General features: G+C 47.9%; 2 protein-coding genes across 2 annotated transcripts; one reads left to right on the top strand and one right to left on the bottom strand.

The window, feature by feature from the left end:
* The first annotated feature begins 1,613 nt into the window (after window positions 1–1,613).
* lgals17 (galectin 17) lies at window positions 1,614–5,527 on the top strand. The gene is made up of 7 exons (XM_062409607.1): window positions 1,614–1,712; window positions 2,367–2,407; window positions 2,840–3,196; window positions 3,599–3,689; window positions 3,934–4,112; window positions 4,578–4,628; window positions 4,762–5,527. Exons 1-7 carry the CDS (start codon window positions 1,705–1,707, stop codon window positions 4,857–4,859), a joined length of 825 nt encoding a protein of 274 aa, XP_062265591.1. The 5' UTR covers window positions 1,614–1,704; the 3' UTR covers window positions 4,860–5,527.
* Window positions 5,327–13,252, bottom strand: vps52 (VPS52 subunit of GARP complex). Its single transcript, XM_062409580.1, has 20 exons — window positions 13,126–13,252; window positions 12,601–12,682; window positions 12,380–12,432; window positions 11,931–12,006; window positions 11,734–11,801; window positions 11,154–11,329; window positions 10,932–11,082; window positions 10,752–10,852; window positions 10,531–10,663; window positions 10,350–10,407; window positions 9,469–9,602; window positions 8,069–8,224; window positions 7,770–7,888; window positions 7,551–7,674; window positions 7,349–7,444; window positions 7,071–7,178; window positions 6,567–6,632; window positions 6,377–6,488; window positions 5,983–6,101; window positions 5,327–5,849 (listed from the first exon to the last, which is right to left on the bottom strand). The coding sequence occupies exons 1-20, from the start codon at window positions 13,207–13,209 to the stop codon at window positions 5,703–5,705; spliced, it is 2,163 nt and encodes a 720-aa protein (XP_062265564.1). The 5' UTR covers window positions 13,210–13,252; the 3' UTR covers window positions 5,327–5,702.
* Between the last annotated feature and the right edge of the window lie 34 nt (window positions 13,253–13,286).

Below are 13,286 nucleotides of genomic sequence, written 5' to 3'. Positions count from 1 at the left end.
CCCCTTACACAGAAGTTACTTTAAAACGTCTTTTCATCCTGTGTATTCATTTCAGTCCTTTTGATTCACGATACTCACTGTGTTCAAAATATTACTCAAGTAAAAGTACCAAAAATAAAAGTAGAATATCTATAAAGGATTTTTGTAAAATGTTTTCTAGTATTAATGATTGGACTAACTTGAGTTCATATGTAAACAGAACTTTGAGAGAATTGTAACTTATCTATGTGCTGTTGGTTGCCTCATTAATGACATCATTACTTATTGATTGATTGATTGATTGATTCACCTGAGACCAACCGGAGGACGAGGACGAGGACGAGGACGAGGACGAGGACGAGGACGAGGACGAGGACACCTGCACCAGGAAGGACACAGATTCCCCTGCTCCAACATGGCGGACCAGTCTCGTCTGTGGCTGACGTCCCATCAGCTCCTGGGAACAATCACATTATTGATCAGTCAGTCAATACTTTGACCTCTGACCTTCCTCTTCAGACTTAGAGGTTAAAGGTCGCTCCTCATCCCCAGTGAAGATCAAACATCTCACCGTCCACAGAGAGAAGAGTCGCTCTGTTGAAACACACGACCCCTGCACAGCGTGTAGAGCAGAAGTACATCCCCCCGTCCTGCTCCTCCACCTCCACGATCTCCAGAGTGCTGCCCCACGTCTCCTGGTCCCCCCCCCCGATGCTCATGTGGCTGAAGTTCTGAGAGTGAGGGACGACCACCGGTTCTCCCAGTTTACCGGGGCTGAGTGTCAGCAGGGGCAGCAGCTGGTCTGTCCCAGAACGCAGCAGGTACCAGGTGACCTCCTCCCCGGACGGCAGGTCACAGGTCAGAGTGACGTTCTGCCCCTGGACCCTCCGGACAGAGCGGGGAACAGGTGAGGCTGAAGACCGGTGACATCCTGCCACACCTGAGGAGAGAGGGGAGGTTAGAACCCAGAGAACCTGAAGACCTGCAGCTCTCAATCACACTGGGTATCTTTAAAGTATGACATATATATATATACATATACTAACAGAGGAGAGAGAGGATCCATGAGAGAACTGCCATGACTGACACACTCAAGGGAAATGACTGAAATCAGAAGAGAGAGTGTGTGAGAGTGTTTGTGTGTGTTTGTGGGTGTTTGTGTGTGTTTGTGTGTACGTGTCATTTCCACTAAAAGACACTTTTCAATCATCATTAATAGTTTAACTTTCGTTTCTGCAGAAATCTGTCAATCCTCATGTGTTATAATAAACACAGGAACTCTTTCAGAATAAAAGCATTGTATTTATATGGCGAGACGAAAAGATGGAGTCCGTCGGAATATCAAATAAATATGAGCGGGATTGAAACTACATATCTGACTGAACTGTCCATGTTGCAGAGTGTTATTAAATATATACTGTATAATGAGTCTATATAACACAGATCAGATCCGATCTACATGAGAGTGAATTAATCAAATCTGTTTTTATCTGAACGCTCTTCAGGTGAAAAATATGATTCACAAAACAAAAGAATAAAATAAACATTTTATTTTATTGATTAGAACTTTTAACCGTTTCAACCTGCAGCTGAGACACCCGAGTTTTATTTTGAAAATCACATGGGCGGTGGATGTTACCACTGAGGTTTGATAAAGTCTGAACTGATCCTAAACCTTCATCCAGATCCAGAACCTGAGGAAGAGGAGGAGCTCAACCTGACATCATGAACAGGTCTAGACTCTTATTATGAAACGATCACCTTGGATTCATATCTTATTTACTGTGATTCATTTGGATTTTATAGTATTTTGTACGTATTATATTCCTGTTTTGTTATATTTATATTTTATTATGTTATTATTTTGTTATATTTATAATTTGTTTTATTTCGTTGAATTTATATTCGAATTAAATGTATATTTTATTATGTTTGGATTTAGTTATATTCGTATTGTAGCAGTGCTGAAGTGTGCGCATGCGCAGACATAACGCGTTTCAACAACAGAAGAGAAGAAACGAAACTTAACTTTTCAAGTTTCGTTTCTGACAGAGTTTCACATTCCCCACAGGTGGAAAGTAACGAAGTACATTTACTCTACTACTTTAAGTATTGTTACAGTTACAGTTTATGTAATTGTACCTCATTATACTCTTTTACATACAGGAACTTATTCTACTGTTTAACCTCTGAAACTTTCATCTTCTTGATTATTTTCCAATTAACACAATTAATTATTCAATACATTCAGAAAACGTTGGATATTTAAACACTGACTGATTTTTATTGTTCCAGAAAAGAGTGAGACATCTGAAATGATGAACAATACGAACAGAGGATTTATGAATGATGGAGGTTGTTGATGAATCTTCTCGCTGTGGTTTCAGGTTGTGGAATCTTCTCTGTTTCCTGATCGTCAGCTTGGCTGGTGAGTGTTTGATTGACAGTGAGGCTGTAGTGTAACTGCACCTGAACACCACCAGGGGGCGTTGTTTGAGTCCATGTTCCCATGTGTCCCCTCAGATTTGAAAGCCTTTGAATTCCTAGAACAGAATCTGTTAACATTGAGATTATGTTTTTGTATTTCTTGCCACCAAAGCTTCAATCAGTCATTTTCATTTTTCAATGTTCACAAATTCAGAGTAAGAAGTTCAGGGTATCAATCCAGTCTTGTTCCAGGGGTCATGTGACCTGAGGGGTCATGTGGCCTGAGGGGTCACATGACCACGAACCCAAGGAGAAGAAGGAGCCGTCAGTGAGAGTGAAAACTCAAATCAGTGGAAGAAATACAAATCCTTAACTTCCATGTTTCTTCAATACGAGGAATTCAAAGTCTGATGAGCTTCTCTTCCACATCCAGACTCCTCCCCCTTGACCACCCACTTCCTGCCCGTCACCTGCAGGGTGGGGGAGCAGGTGGTCCTTCCCTGCAGCTGGAAGCCCCGCCTCTCAGCTCCGGCCTCCTGCCACGTCCAGTGGCAGAGCACCACCACCGCCGCCGTGTTCGAGCAGCAGGGGGCCCGGAGCTGGCAGGCGGAGGAGTACTGGGGGCGGCTGGAGGTTCCGGAGGAGAAGCTCGGGTCGGGGGACTGCTCGCTGGTCATCAAGGACGTTCAGATCACCGACACCGGACGCTACGAGAGCTTCATGGTGGTGGACGGAGAGCGGTCCAGGAAAACCCGGGTCTTCATCCAGGGCGTGAAGCTGTCCGTGTTCGGTGAGTCTGTGAACCGGACTAACCTCCTGGACCGGGTCCCAGGGAACTCTGGAGGCGCCGGACTGTTTCTGAGATTCCAGAGAATCAGTCCTGATATTAAAGAGCAAAGAAAATCTGTATCTGGGGAAGTTAATGTGTTTCCTGACTGAGTGTGATAAACATTTTCCTTTCCGGTCGTTTAGTTTCTTCATTTCATTCGTGTTTCTTTCCTTTATTTCAAAAAATTCTTTTACTTCAGTTAATTGACTTGAATGAATTATTCTCTTTTCTTGTTTTTTAACCAACATGACACTTAATCTTTTAATCACAAATAAGAGTAAAACTAATTTTCTTAATGAAAAATAAAGTTACAGATACCGAACACACATCAGGATGATAATGAAGCTTTTATCTGTGTTTCAGACCATAAGTCCCAGCAGGCTCGGGGTCCGGGGGGGGACCTGGTTCTGGATCTCGTGACCCAGCACTCGGTCCGGGTCGTGTTCCAGGGCAGGTCAGCTTCCTCCTGCACACATTTTGTTTTTATAAAGAGGAAAAAGAAAAAAAATTCAAATCCAAAAACTCTGATGACGGAATTCTGGGATATTTTTTATAAATAAAACCTTTATGCATAAATACGTGTTTTATATATTTGTATTCCCGTACATGTCATGTGAGCCTCCTGTCTCTCGGGGCGGCCTCCAGGGGGCGCTCTGCAGACCTCACACAGTTCCTGACGGTCTGACTCTGCTCCTCAGGAACAGCTCGGAGTGGACGGAGCTGTGGATGAAGGGCGACAACGACAGTGTGCGTCTGGAGAAGGATCCTCTGAGGGAGCAGCTGACCCTGAAGGGCCTGCAGCGCCCGGACGAGGGGACGTACAAGGTCCTGGACCAGCACGGCCTCGCCGTCAGCACCGTGCAGCTCGCCGTGCACGGTGAGACGCCTCTCACGTCTTCATTCAGGGTCACTCAGCAAATAATCTAAATCATTGATCAAACAAAACAAAGCACAGGTTCCATCTTCACAAGGATTCTAATGTTCTGGAAACTAAGAAAAATATTTCACCCAAACAACTGATAAGTATTTAATGTTTAAATCAGTGAGTCCTGTTTGAATAGTTCAGTTCTTCAGCGACGTGTCCAACCCGCTCTGCAGCTTCTCCTGAGATCCAACCTGCGTCTCGAGCGTTTAGTTCTTCCTCTGTGCCGCTGACACCCGGTGGCCGGAGGACTCGTGTTCATCTGTCCGTCCCAACATCTCAAGAACAACTCGAGGGAATCTGTCAAAGTCCTGTTGGACAGATGAAGTGATCAGAACCTGGGGGTCAAAGGTCATGGAGGCAGAGAGAATCCGGGGTCTTGTAAAACCTTTGTTGACTCGTCTCTCGTCTTCTCCACAGGAGATTCCCCCGATGTCCGAGGCCACGACGAAATGGAAAATGAAATATCAGGTGAGGAAACGTATGAATCGGATTAGTGCTGAGGGAGACTTTATATTTATGTTATAGTTCCACATCCTAATGTTTGTGAGGAGTTATCTGCTGATGAGAGAATCGACCTCTGAACAAACGGGTGTTTCTCCAGGCGACGCCGTCAGAAGCAGCCGATCTCTTCTTCTTCTCTGTTTCGCTCTCGTCACCAGTTTCCAGATTCCTCGACTGTTCGGAGGCGTCGACACGTGAGCTCTCTGTCGTCCTTATTATTTAGTAATTATGAAACATAAGATGTTTCAAACAACTGGTTTTCTGGTTCTCAGTTTAACGAGTAAACAAAGTCTTCATGTGAATAAATGTTTGTTTCTATAAAAATGATGAAGTTCTGCACAAAGATGAAGAAACTGAAAATGTACAGGAAACTTAATTCAATTGTGAAATATTATCAGTTTCTTATTTCTCAGCTAAAATGTAACTGTTCTGTCTCAATGTAACAACAACATGTAAATGTTTGTCTTAACTTATTGATTTAAAATCAAACTCAGAATCATCTTCACTCTGCTCCTGTCGTCTCGGATGTTTGCTCTTTGGTCTGAACATTGAAAATGTAACTACACTAATATTAGACTTATTGTTTATATTCATCTAAACCAGAATAATAATTCTTCACACACTATGTGTACCTGCTTCCTCTTTTAAACTCTTTAAAACGTAGAAAATCTTCAGCTTCGTTCTTTAATGATCAAACAAGTCATGTGACCACAATCTTCACTCACTGTTACAAATGTACAAACTTCACAGGAGTGAGAAGACGAACACAGGAAGTTACATTCTTCATTTCACACAAAATAAAGACAAAAACAATAAATATTATGCATCTGCTGTGTTTCAGAATAAAAGTCTGTTGCTGTTGTTGACTGCAGCTTCTGTCTCTTTAATTCTCATCAGTAGATTAAAGTCTTAGAGGAAACATTAATTTTACTCAATTCTGTTTGATTATTTTAACTGGTGGATTCGTGTCACAGTGGAAAACCCCAGCAGGCATCCAGATGTTCCACTGGTCCCAGTTCCTCTGCAGTGGAAGACGTCTGGTTAGAAGTTGGGTTTGTGCTTCTTCACCTCGACCATGAGGTGGTGCAGGTTGATGAGCTCCGAGCGCACGGCCAGGCTGCGGAACGTGGACTGGTTCAGGACCTTGTGGAAGCCGTGGTAGTACTGGATCAGCTGCGTCAGAGCGCCCTGCCGGAGGAGACGAGGATTCATCAGAGCAACAAGAACAACTTCACATCTTCAGAAACAGGAAAACATCAGAACTAAATAATCCAGGTCATTGATTCATTAAAGACGTCGTCCGTGTTTCTCGACATCTCACCTGTATGATGCTGGTTCCGTTTTTGAAGTTGGTGAACGACCTCATCACGTCTTGACTCATCGACTCCACCGACTGTTTCCACGAGCTGGAAAACCCCCGGACGAGCTGAGTGATCCGAGCTGACACACACACACACACAAAGACACAAACAGACACACAAACACAATCACTATCACTATAGAAGTGATTCTTCCATCTGTAATTCTGCAGGATGAAACAAGTCTGATGAACTGATCCCACAGCAGATGTTCACTGAAGCACTGATTGAGTGTGAAACGTCTGAATAGTGAGAGTGGGTGAGCAGGTCCTGGTGAATCATCTCCATCACCTGCTCTTCAAACATCCTCCACAGATTCTATTCTATTAAATGAGAAGTTAACGTAGAGCTGGTCACCTTCCTCGTTCTTCAGGCGGTCGAGCTGCCCTTTCTCCATCAGCCCCTCGGCCTCCTTCACAAAGGCGATCATCCCTCCGAAGGGGGGGGACAAGATCTCCTCGATGAACTCCTTCAAACAACAAACCATCACAAAGATGTAACCCTGAATCTTATCATCACCCACTTCCGCTGCAGGGTCGGACTTTACCTGAGTTCTGGCGAGAAGCAGCTGCTGGAAACCTTCCACCTCTTTACTGTCGTCTGCCGCCCTCTCCTGGACAAACAGAGAAACACACAGCTGCTGTTTTCAGACCTGCACTGAAGTTCTGACGTGTTCCTGACATGTTCTTCACATGTTCTGTCTGTGAGAACAAATGTGTGAGTCAGTGTCTCTGGATCTTCTCCTGCAGCCTCCTGGTAACATGTGTGTAGCATGTCAGAGTCCATGTGAGGAACCAGCAGGACATTGTGTGGAAGCTTCCCAGTGAGCGAGTGGACGTGTTGATGAGGTTTCTAACACGTGACGGACGTGACACATGAAGAACACAATACAATAACTACACAATACACTAACTACACAATACACTAACTACACAACAAGTCCAGAGGATATTTTCCGGAGGTTGTTAGGTTGGAGACCGGTTGTGACTTCTCCCCTGATCCCTCTGCTCTGATCTGTTGTGGTGGATGTTCTGATCCATGTGCAGCTCACCATGAGGACGCCCAGCATCATGTCGTAGTTGTTGATGAGGAAGATGAGCTGGTCTCTTCTGGAGGGAAACTCTGCCGCCATCTTCAGCACAAAGTTCTCCACCTCAACCTGAAACACAAACGTGTGTTATCATCATGTGACGCACATGCAGAGCTATCGGCTGCTGCAAACCAGCGATCAACATCCACACCAGTTCCTCAAAGCTTCATGTTGAAACCAGACACACGCCAACATGAGGAATCAGACTTGTGACGTGTGTGTGTGTGTGTGTGTGTTACCTGCAGCTGTCCCAGCAGAGTGTGTGTTCGCTCGTTGGGAAACGTCTGGTTGATGCTGACGATCGCTGACGAGAACTCTGCGTAGCGACGAGTGATCTGAAAACACACTCAGGTCAACAACACACTCCTGTGCGATGTGGTGACGTGTGTGTGTGTGTGTGTGTGTGTGTGTGTGTGTGTGTGTGTGTGTGTGTGTACATACATAGTGTGGTCTGGTGTCCAACACTCCCAGTTTCTGAGGGTCTGTGTTTCTGATGCTGTGAATGTTCATCTCCAGAATCAGCTCGAACCTCGGCCACAGCAGCTCCAGCACGGCCTCCCAGTACCTGACGCACAAACACACACAACACACACAACACACGTGAGTCTCCTGCCTCGTCTGTTCAGGATCTGAAGCTGTGAAGCTGTGAAGCTGACTGACTTGTCGAGGGCGGGGATGCTCCTCTTGGCGGTGATGGCTCTGAACCTCAGGATGATGTGGATGCACAGGAAGACGGCGATGCTGTCGTAGCAGTCGGACACGTAGGTGGACATGCTCTTCTGTGGGACGGACACAGAGCAGGACACTGTGAACGCAGCATCATCTGAAACCAGAGCAGCTCAACAACACCAGCTCTACTGATGATACTCATTCTATCGGATGGATAGTTCAGAGTCACATGATTAGTTTGGTCCAATCAGGATGGAGAGAGTCCTGTAGTAAGAGTTTGAGTGACATACCAGGAAGGTGCTGAGGGTTTTTCCCATGATGCTGTTGAACAGGTCGAGGGCGGAGTTTCCTGTGACCATGAAGAAGTCGGACAGGAAGAGGAACTCCCTGCAGCCGTTGTCCAGCAGCGCGTAGTGCTGACTGCGGAACAGCGTCTCGTACGGATACTGAGGACGAGAGAGAGACACTCAATCACTTGTTCAGCTCTCCGAGGACAACCAGGAGGTTTGACTCCGCTGCAGCCACATCCTTATTATCTATTGAACGTATGATTACATTATTTAATGAGTAATTTATTCCCCAGTATCAGAATTATTATGCCTCATCGTTCCCATAATGCATTGCTCAGGGACGGCTGAGGGTTAGAACGCTCGTCCTCCAACCAGAAGGTGGTTCGATCCCAGGCTTCCCCACCTGCATGCCGACGTGTCCTTGAGCAAGACGCTGAACCCTCATAGATGTTGAATGCATTTAAGTCACTTTGGTCAAATGACATCTCTGTAATTTAAAATCCCATCATGCATTGCGTGAGTAGAGGCAGACAAGATGAGAACTGTACAATGAGAAAAGTGTAATGTGCACGTTTCTCCAGCAGGGGGCGCAGTCCTATCATGAGTCTGACTCTAGTTAATAGTTTACTTTGGATAAACCATTTCCTCTTTCATCGACAGCTGACTTAGAAATGAACAATTCATCTTTACACCACTGAGCTTTTATTTTTTTGTGTGGTGTTTGTGGTGTGTGGTGTGTGTGGTGTGTGTCTGTTTGTGTGTGTGTGTGGTGTTTGTGTGGTGTGTGTGGTGTGTGTGTGTTGTGTGTTTGTGTGGTGTGTGTGTGGTGTGTCTGTTTGTGTGTGGTGTGGTGTGTTGTCTCACTCTGCTGTCTCCTCTCTGGGCCGTGTGTGGTGTGTTGTGTTGTGTGTGTGTGTTTAGTGTGTGTTGTGTCTCACCCTGCTGTCTCCTCTCTGGGCCGTGTGTGTTGTGTTGTGTTGTGTGTTGTGTGTGGTGTGAGTTGTCTCACCCTGCTGTCTCCTCTCTGGGCCGTGTGTGGTGTGTTGTGTTGTGTGTGTGTGTGTTGTGTGTGGTGTGTGGTGTGTGTTGTCTCACCCTGCTGTCTCCTCTCTGGGCCGTGTGTGGTGTGTTGTGTTGTGTGTGTGTGTGTTGTGTGTGGTGTGTGTTGTCTCACCCTGCTGTCTCCTCTCTGGGCCGTGTGTGGTGTGTTGTGTTGTGTGTTGTGTTGTGTGGTGTGTGTTGTCTCACCCTGCTGTCTCCTCTCTGGGCCGTGTGTGGTGTGTTGTGTTGTGTGGTGTGTGTGTTGTCTCACCCTGCTGTCTCCTCTCTGGGCCGTGTGTGGTGTGTTGTGTTGTGTGTGTGTGTGTTGTGTGTGGTGTGTGTTGTGTGTTGTATCTCACCCTGCTGTCTCCTCTCTGGGCCGTGTGAGGGACCAGGATGGGCCCCTCCAGCTCCCCGGGGCTCAGGATCGCCCCCCGCTGGCCCACAGTGAAGATGGTGTTCCTGCTCTTCAGAGACGGTTTGGAGAAGAAGCGTGGGGGGGGGGGGGGGTCAAGGATCCTCAGCTTCAGCCTCGTGACCTGATGACTGACTCACCAGATAATCATGTTCACTAATTAGCTCCTCCATGGTGTGGTTAATGTTCGGAATGTGTGCGACGCGCCCACACGCATGACACTGAACACGCTAAATACTCTGTGTACAATAAAGAGCCCCGCCCTCAGGGACTGAATGTCCCAGGACCGTCTGATTCTGTCTCCATGTCTCATTCTCATATGTCAAACCCCAGTGATGTGCGTGAGCTGCCAGGTGTAATGAGGTCATGTGATGAAGCCGGTGGGAAGTGGGAGGAGTTTGTTTTTGTAACGATGGAGGATCAGAGACGTGTTGAACAAACAGGCTGATCTGTCTCTGCTCAGAAACCAGGTCACTGTCCCCTGAGCGAGACCAGGGGACGGGGGACCAGCCCCACGGGGACGGGTCACTGTCCCCTGAGCGAGACCAGGGGACGGGGGACCAGCCCCACGGGGACGGGTCACTGTCCCCTGAGGGAGACCAGGGGACGGGGGACCAGCCCCCTATTCATCTATTTTATGTTCTACATTTGTATTAATATATAAATGTACTGTACACATTTATATTTTTCTACTTCATACCCATTTGTCCACGTGTGTGAACCTGGAGTTCTAAACAGGACATGTGTGTTTTGGTCCCTCTGGACAGACGCTGTGAGGACATCTGTCTCTAAGCTGCAGCCGTAGAGACACATGTTGAAGGATATCTTTCTTGGCTGTGTCTTCCACCCCCATCAGGTCGTCTTTGTCGGCCACCTCCTCGTACTGTGGACAGAGAAGTGAGGAGGACACGTGTCCAGGCTCTGATCAGAAAACACATCAACCACTTAGACCCCCCATGTGACGGAGGGGGTTTGGATCTGGTTTGTGTGTAGATGAGTCACTGACCTGCACTTTGAGCAACCTGCCGCTGTACGACTTGAAGTAGCTGAAGTAGATTTTACTCATCGTGTCCACGTACTCGTCTCGGATCTCCTTGGCAACCGTCCTCTCATTGGCCAAAAGGAATTGATAGAAGAACCTGCAGAGACGAACAGAGGATCCTGATTGGACACGTGTCCTCTTCTGTGTCGTCTCTCACGTGTCTCTCAGAGCTGGGAGACGCTCACCTGTACTTCAGCAGAGTGTTCTGAGGAATCTGGTAGTTGGTCATGGGCTTCCTGAAGGAGTAGATCTTCTGGAGGATGAACTCTCGGATCTTGGACACGGCCTTAGACGAGGGGACATCAGGATCACAGTTAGAATCTCGTGGTGTGGTTTGAATGGAGGTGGGCGAGTCGGAGCGGCACCTTGAGCTTCAGGCGGTCCACGATGTCCTGGATGTCGGAGCACGCCAGCGTCTCCCTGAAGCTCAGCTCTTTGGCGAAGTTGATCTTGTTGTTGAGCTCGTGGAGCTGCTCCAGAAACTCCTGCTCCGTCACCGGGCTCTCCAGGATGGTGCTGCAGGACACGGGACACGTTACTCACACGTGGACTCTCACGTCTCACTCACCCGCAGTCCGGCCACTCACGAGATCATGGCGCCCGGCACCACCAGCTCGTCCACCAGCTGGCTGAGGTGGCTGCGCACCGCCTGCCGGTTCTTCAGACGCACGTTCATGCTGACGGACTGCTGCTGCAGCGTCTGGATCTCACTGCTGATGGAGGACAGGTCGCTCTGGAAGCCGCTCAGCATGCCCTCCATGCGCTGGAGAACCAGGGGACAGACGAACACCATCTTACTGTGTTAAATACAAGTCCCTGTGTCCGTGAGGGGACGCCTGACGGAGCTGTGTGCTGGTTTCAATCTGAACGAGATCAACTCACAGGAAGAGAAACTGTATTTCATCAAACTCTGATTTGAATCTGAGACTGATTTTTGTGGTTGTTTGAGAAACTATTACTTTGTGACCTGATGTCTGGAGTGAGCGGAGCTCAGGCAGCAGGAACCTCTCGATGTGGTTCATGTTTATCTGGTTCTAGGAGCTGGAGGTCTGGGACGGGGACATCAGGTCTGACGGTTCAATGTTAAGATGTAAAGCTAAAGAGGAGCGAGCCTCTGATCCTGGGATCAGGACCAGGACCAGGACCAGGACCAGGACCAGGTCTTACCTCCAGTATGGAGTCGCAGGCGGTGATCTGGTTGTGCAGCAGAGCGATGTTCTGACTCTCCTTGATGTCTGGAGACCACACGTCAGGAGAATAACATCAACTACACAACAAACACCAACGTGTCATCGGTGGGAATGTTGTGCGTTCTATAATGTGTCCCCCCCACAGAGAGGACAGTCTCATGGACGTGAGGATACAGTCTTTGATGGACGCCTGCTCGATCCTCTGTAGCTCCGCCTCCACCTGTTTGGAGTACTGCCGCAGGTCGACGCCCTGGAAACACACGCCATCATTTAGTTCGTTTGTGATTCTTCACAAACTGAAGCAGGTTTCTGTTTAATGAGCGAGACGTGAACAACACACACTGGAACAAATTCTGAGGAGGTGAAGACATCTTATATAAAAGTGACAGAACTAAACCTCCCAGTAACACGAGGCCAGTTTGACATGTTGGGACAGGCCGAGCTGAGAGTGAACATGTGACACCACTCAAAGAACCTCCCAGAAGCAGAAGCAGTCCACGTCCCTGAGAAGAGGACGAGTCTTCAAACAGGTTTTTATAACCAGAGAGAAACGAGGAGTTGGACCCAGGATGGAACCTGGAGACATGGATGAATTTAAGACTCCTCAGATCAGATCTCCTCACCGTCTTGAGCGCCTCCTTCACCAGGTCGTCCTCCAGGTTGGCCTGGATGTGAACTGCAGGAGAGGAACAGTGTTGGTGAAGAATCACACTTATGAACTTTAACTGGTTTCTGCTTCATGCAGGAGGTTTTACATCTGAATAGATTGGTTCCCAGTATCTGTGTGTGGTACAGAGAGTGTGTTAACCCCTGATGTGCTGCAGACAGGATGAGAGGAACTCACTGTCCACTTCATCCAGGATGTACTCGTCCGTGGTGAGGTCCAGTTCTCCCAGGTTCAGGTTGGCCATGTCTCCGTCCGTCTTCTACAGGAAACACAGAGTCTCATCAGTAAAGACACTGTCCCTCAGGACCTCAGTGTGTCTCCTGAGATGAGGGACAGAGTCCTGAGGACACAACATGGTGGAGACCAGGTGAACAGGGTAAACAATGAGTACATGCACCGAACAGTGACGTGTGAGAAGCTGGTCTCAGATCAGGTTTAACGTCTTAACGTCTGATCGATTAATAAAACTCGTTTTCTGTCGATTGATCGATCGACTAGCGGCGGAGTGACGCAGCGCGGAAGTGGTCGAGCGGTGGCTTGTTTTGACAGGATGCTAACAGCTACATTAGCTTCATTAGAACCCAGCAGCTGCAGATTCATCCTGGTTGATAGAACCCAGCGGACCCCAGCGGACCCCCCCGGGACGCGGAGCTGAACCCCCGCGGGGCCAGCTGGAGTCAGAGGGGGGCTGTGGAGAGTCACCTCGTCCTGTAACTGATCCAGAGCCAGCTGTGTGGAGCTTCCTGCTGAGTTCACCTCAGCTGCTGCTGCTTCCTCCGCCATCATGGACACACAGCTGCAGAGTGTCCCACCGACCCTCGTCCCCGACTGACGGCTGCGAATCACACGAGATATTAAATCTG

This window comes from Platichthys flesus, chromosome 17 (genome assembly GCF_949316205.1).
Source record: "Platichthys flesus chromosome 17, fPlaFle2.1, whole genome shotgun sequence".
Lineage (NCBI taxonomy): Eukaryota > Metazoa > Chordata > Actinopteri > Pleuronectiformes > Pleuronectidae > Platichthys > Platichthys flesus.
Note: the sequence above shows the minus strand (reverse complement) of the source record. Positions and strands in the feature narration are given on the sequence as shown.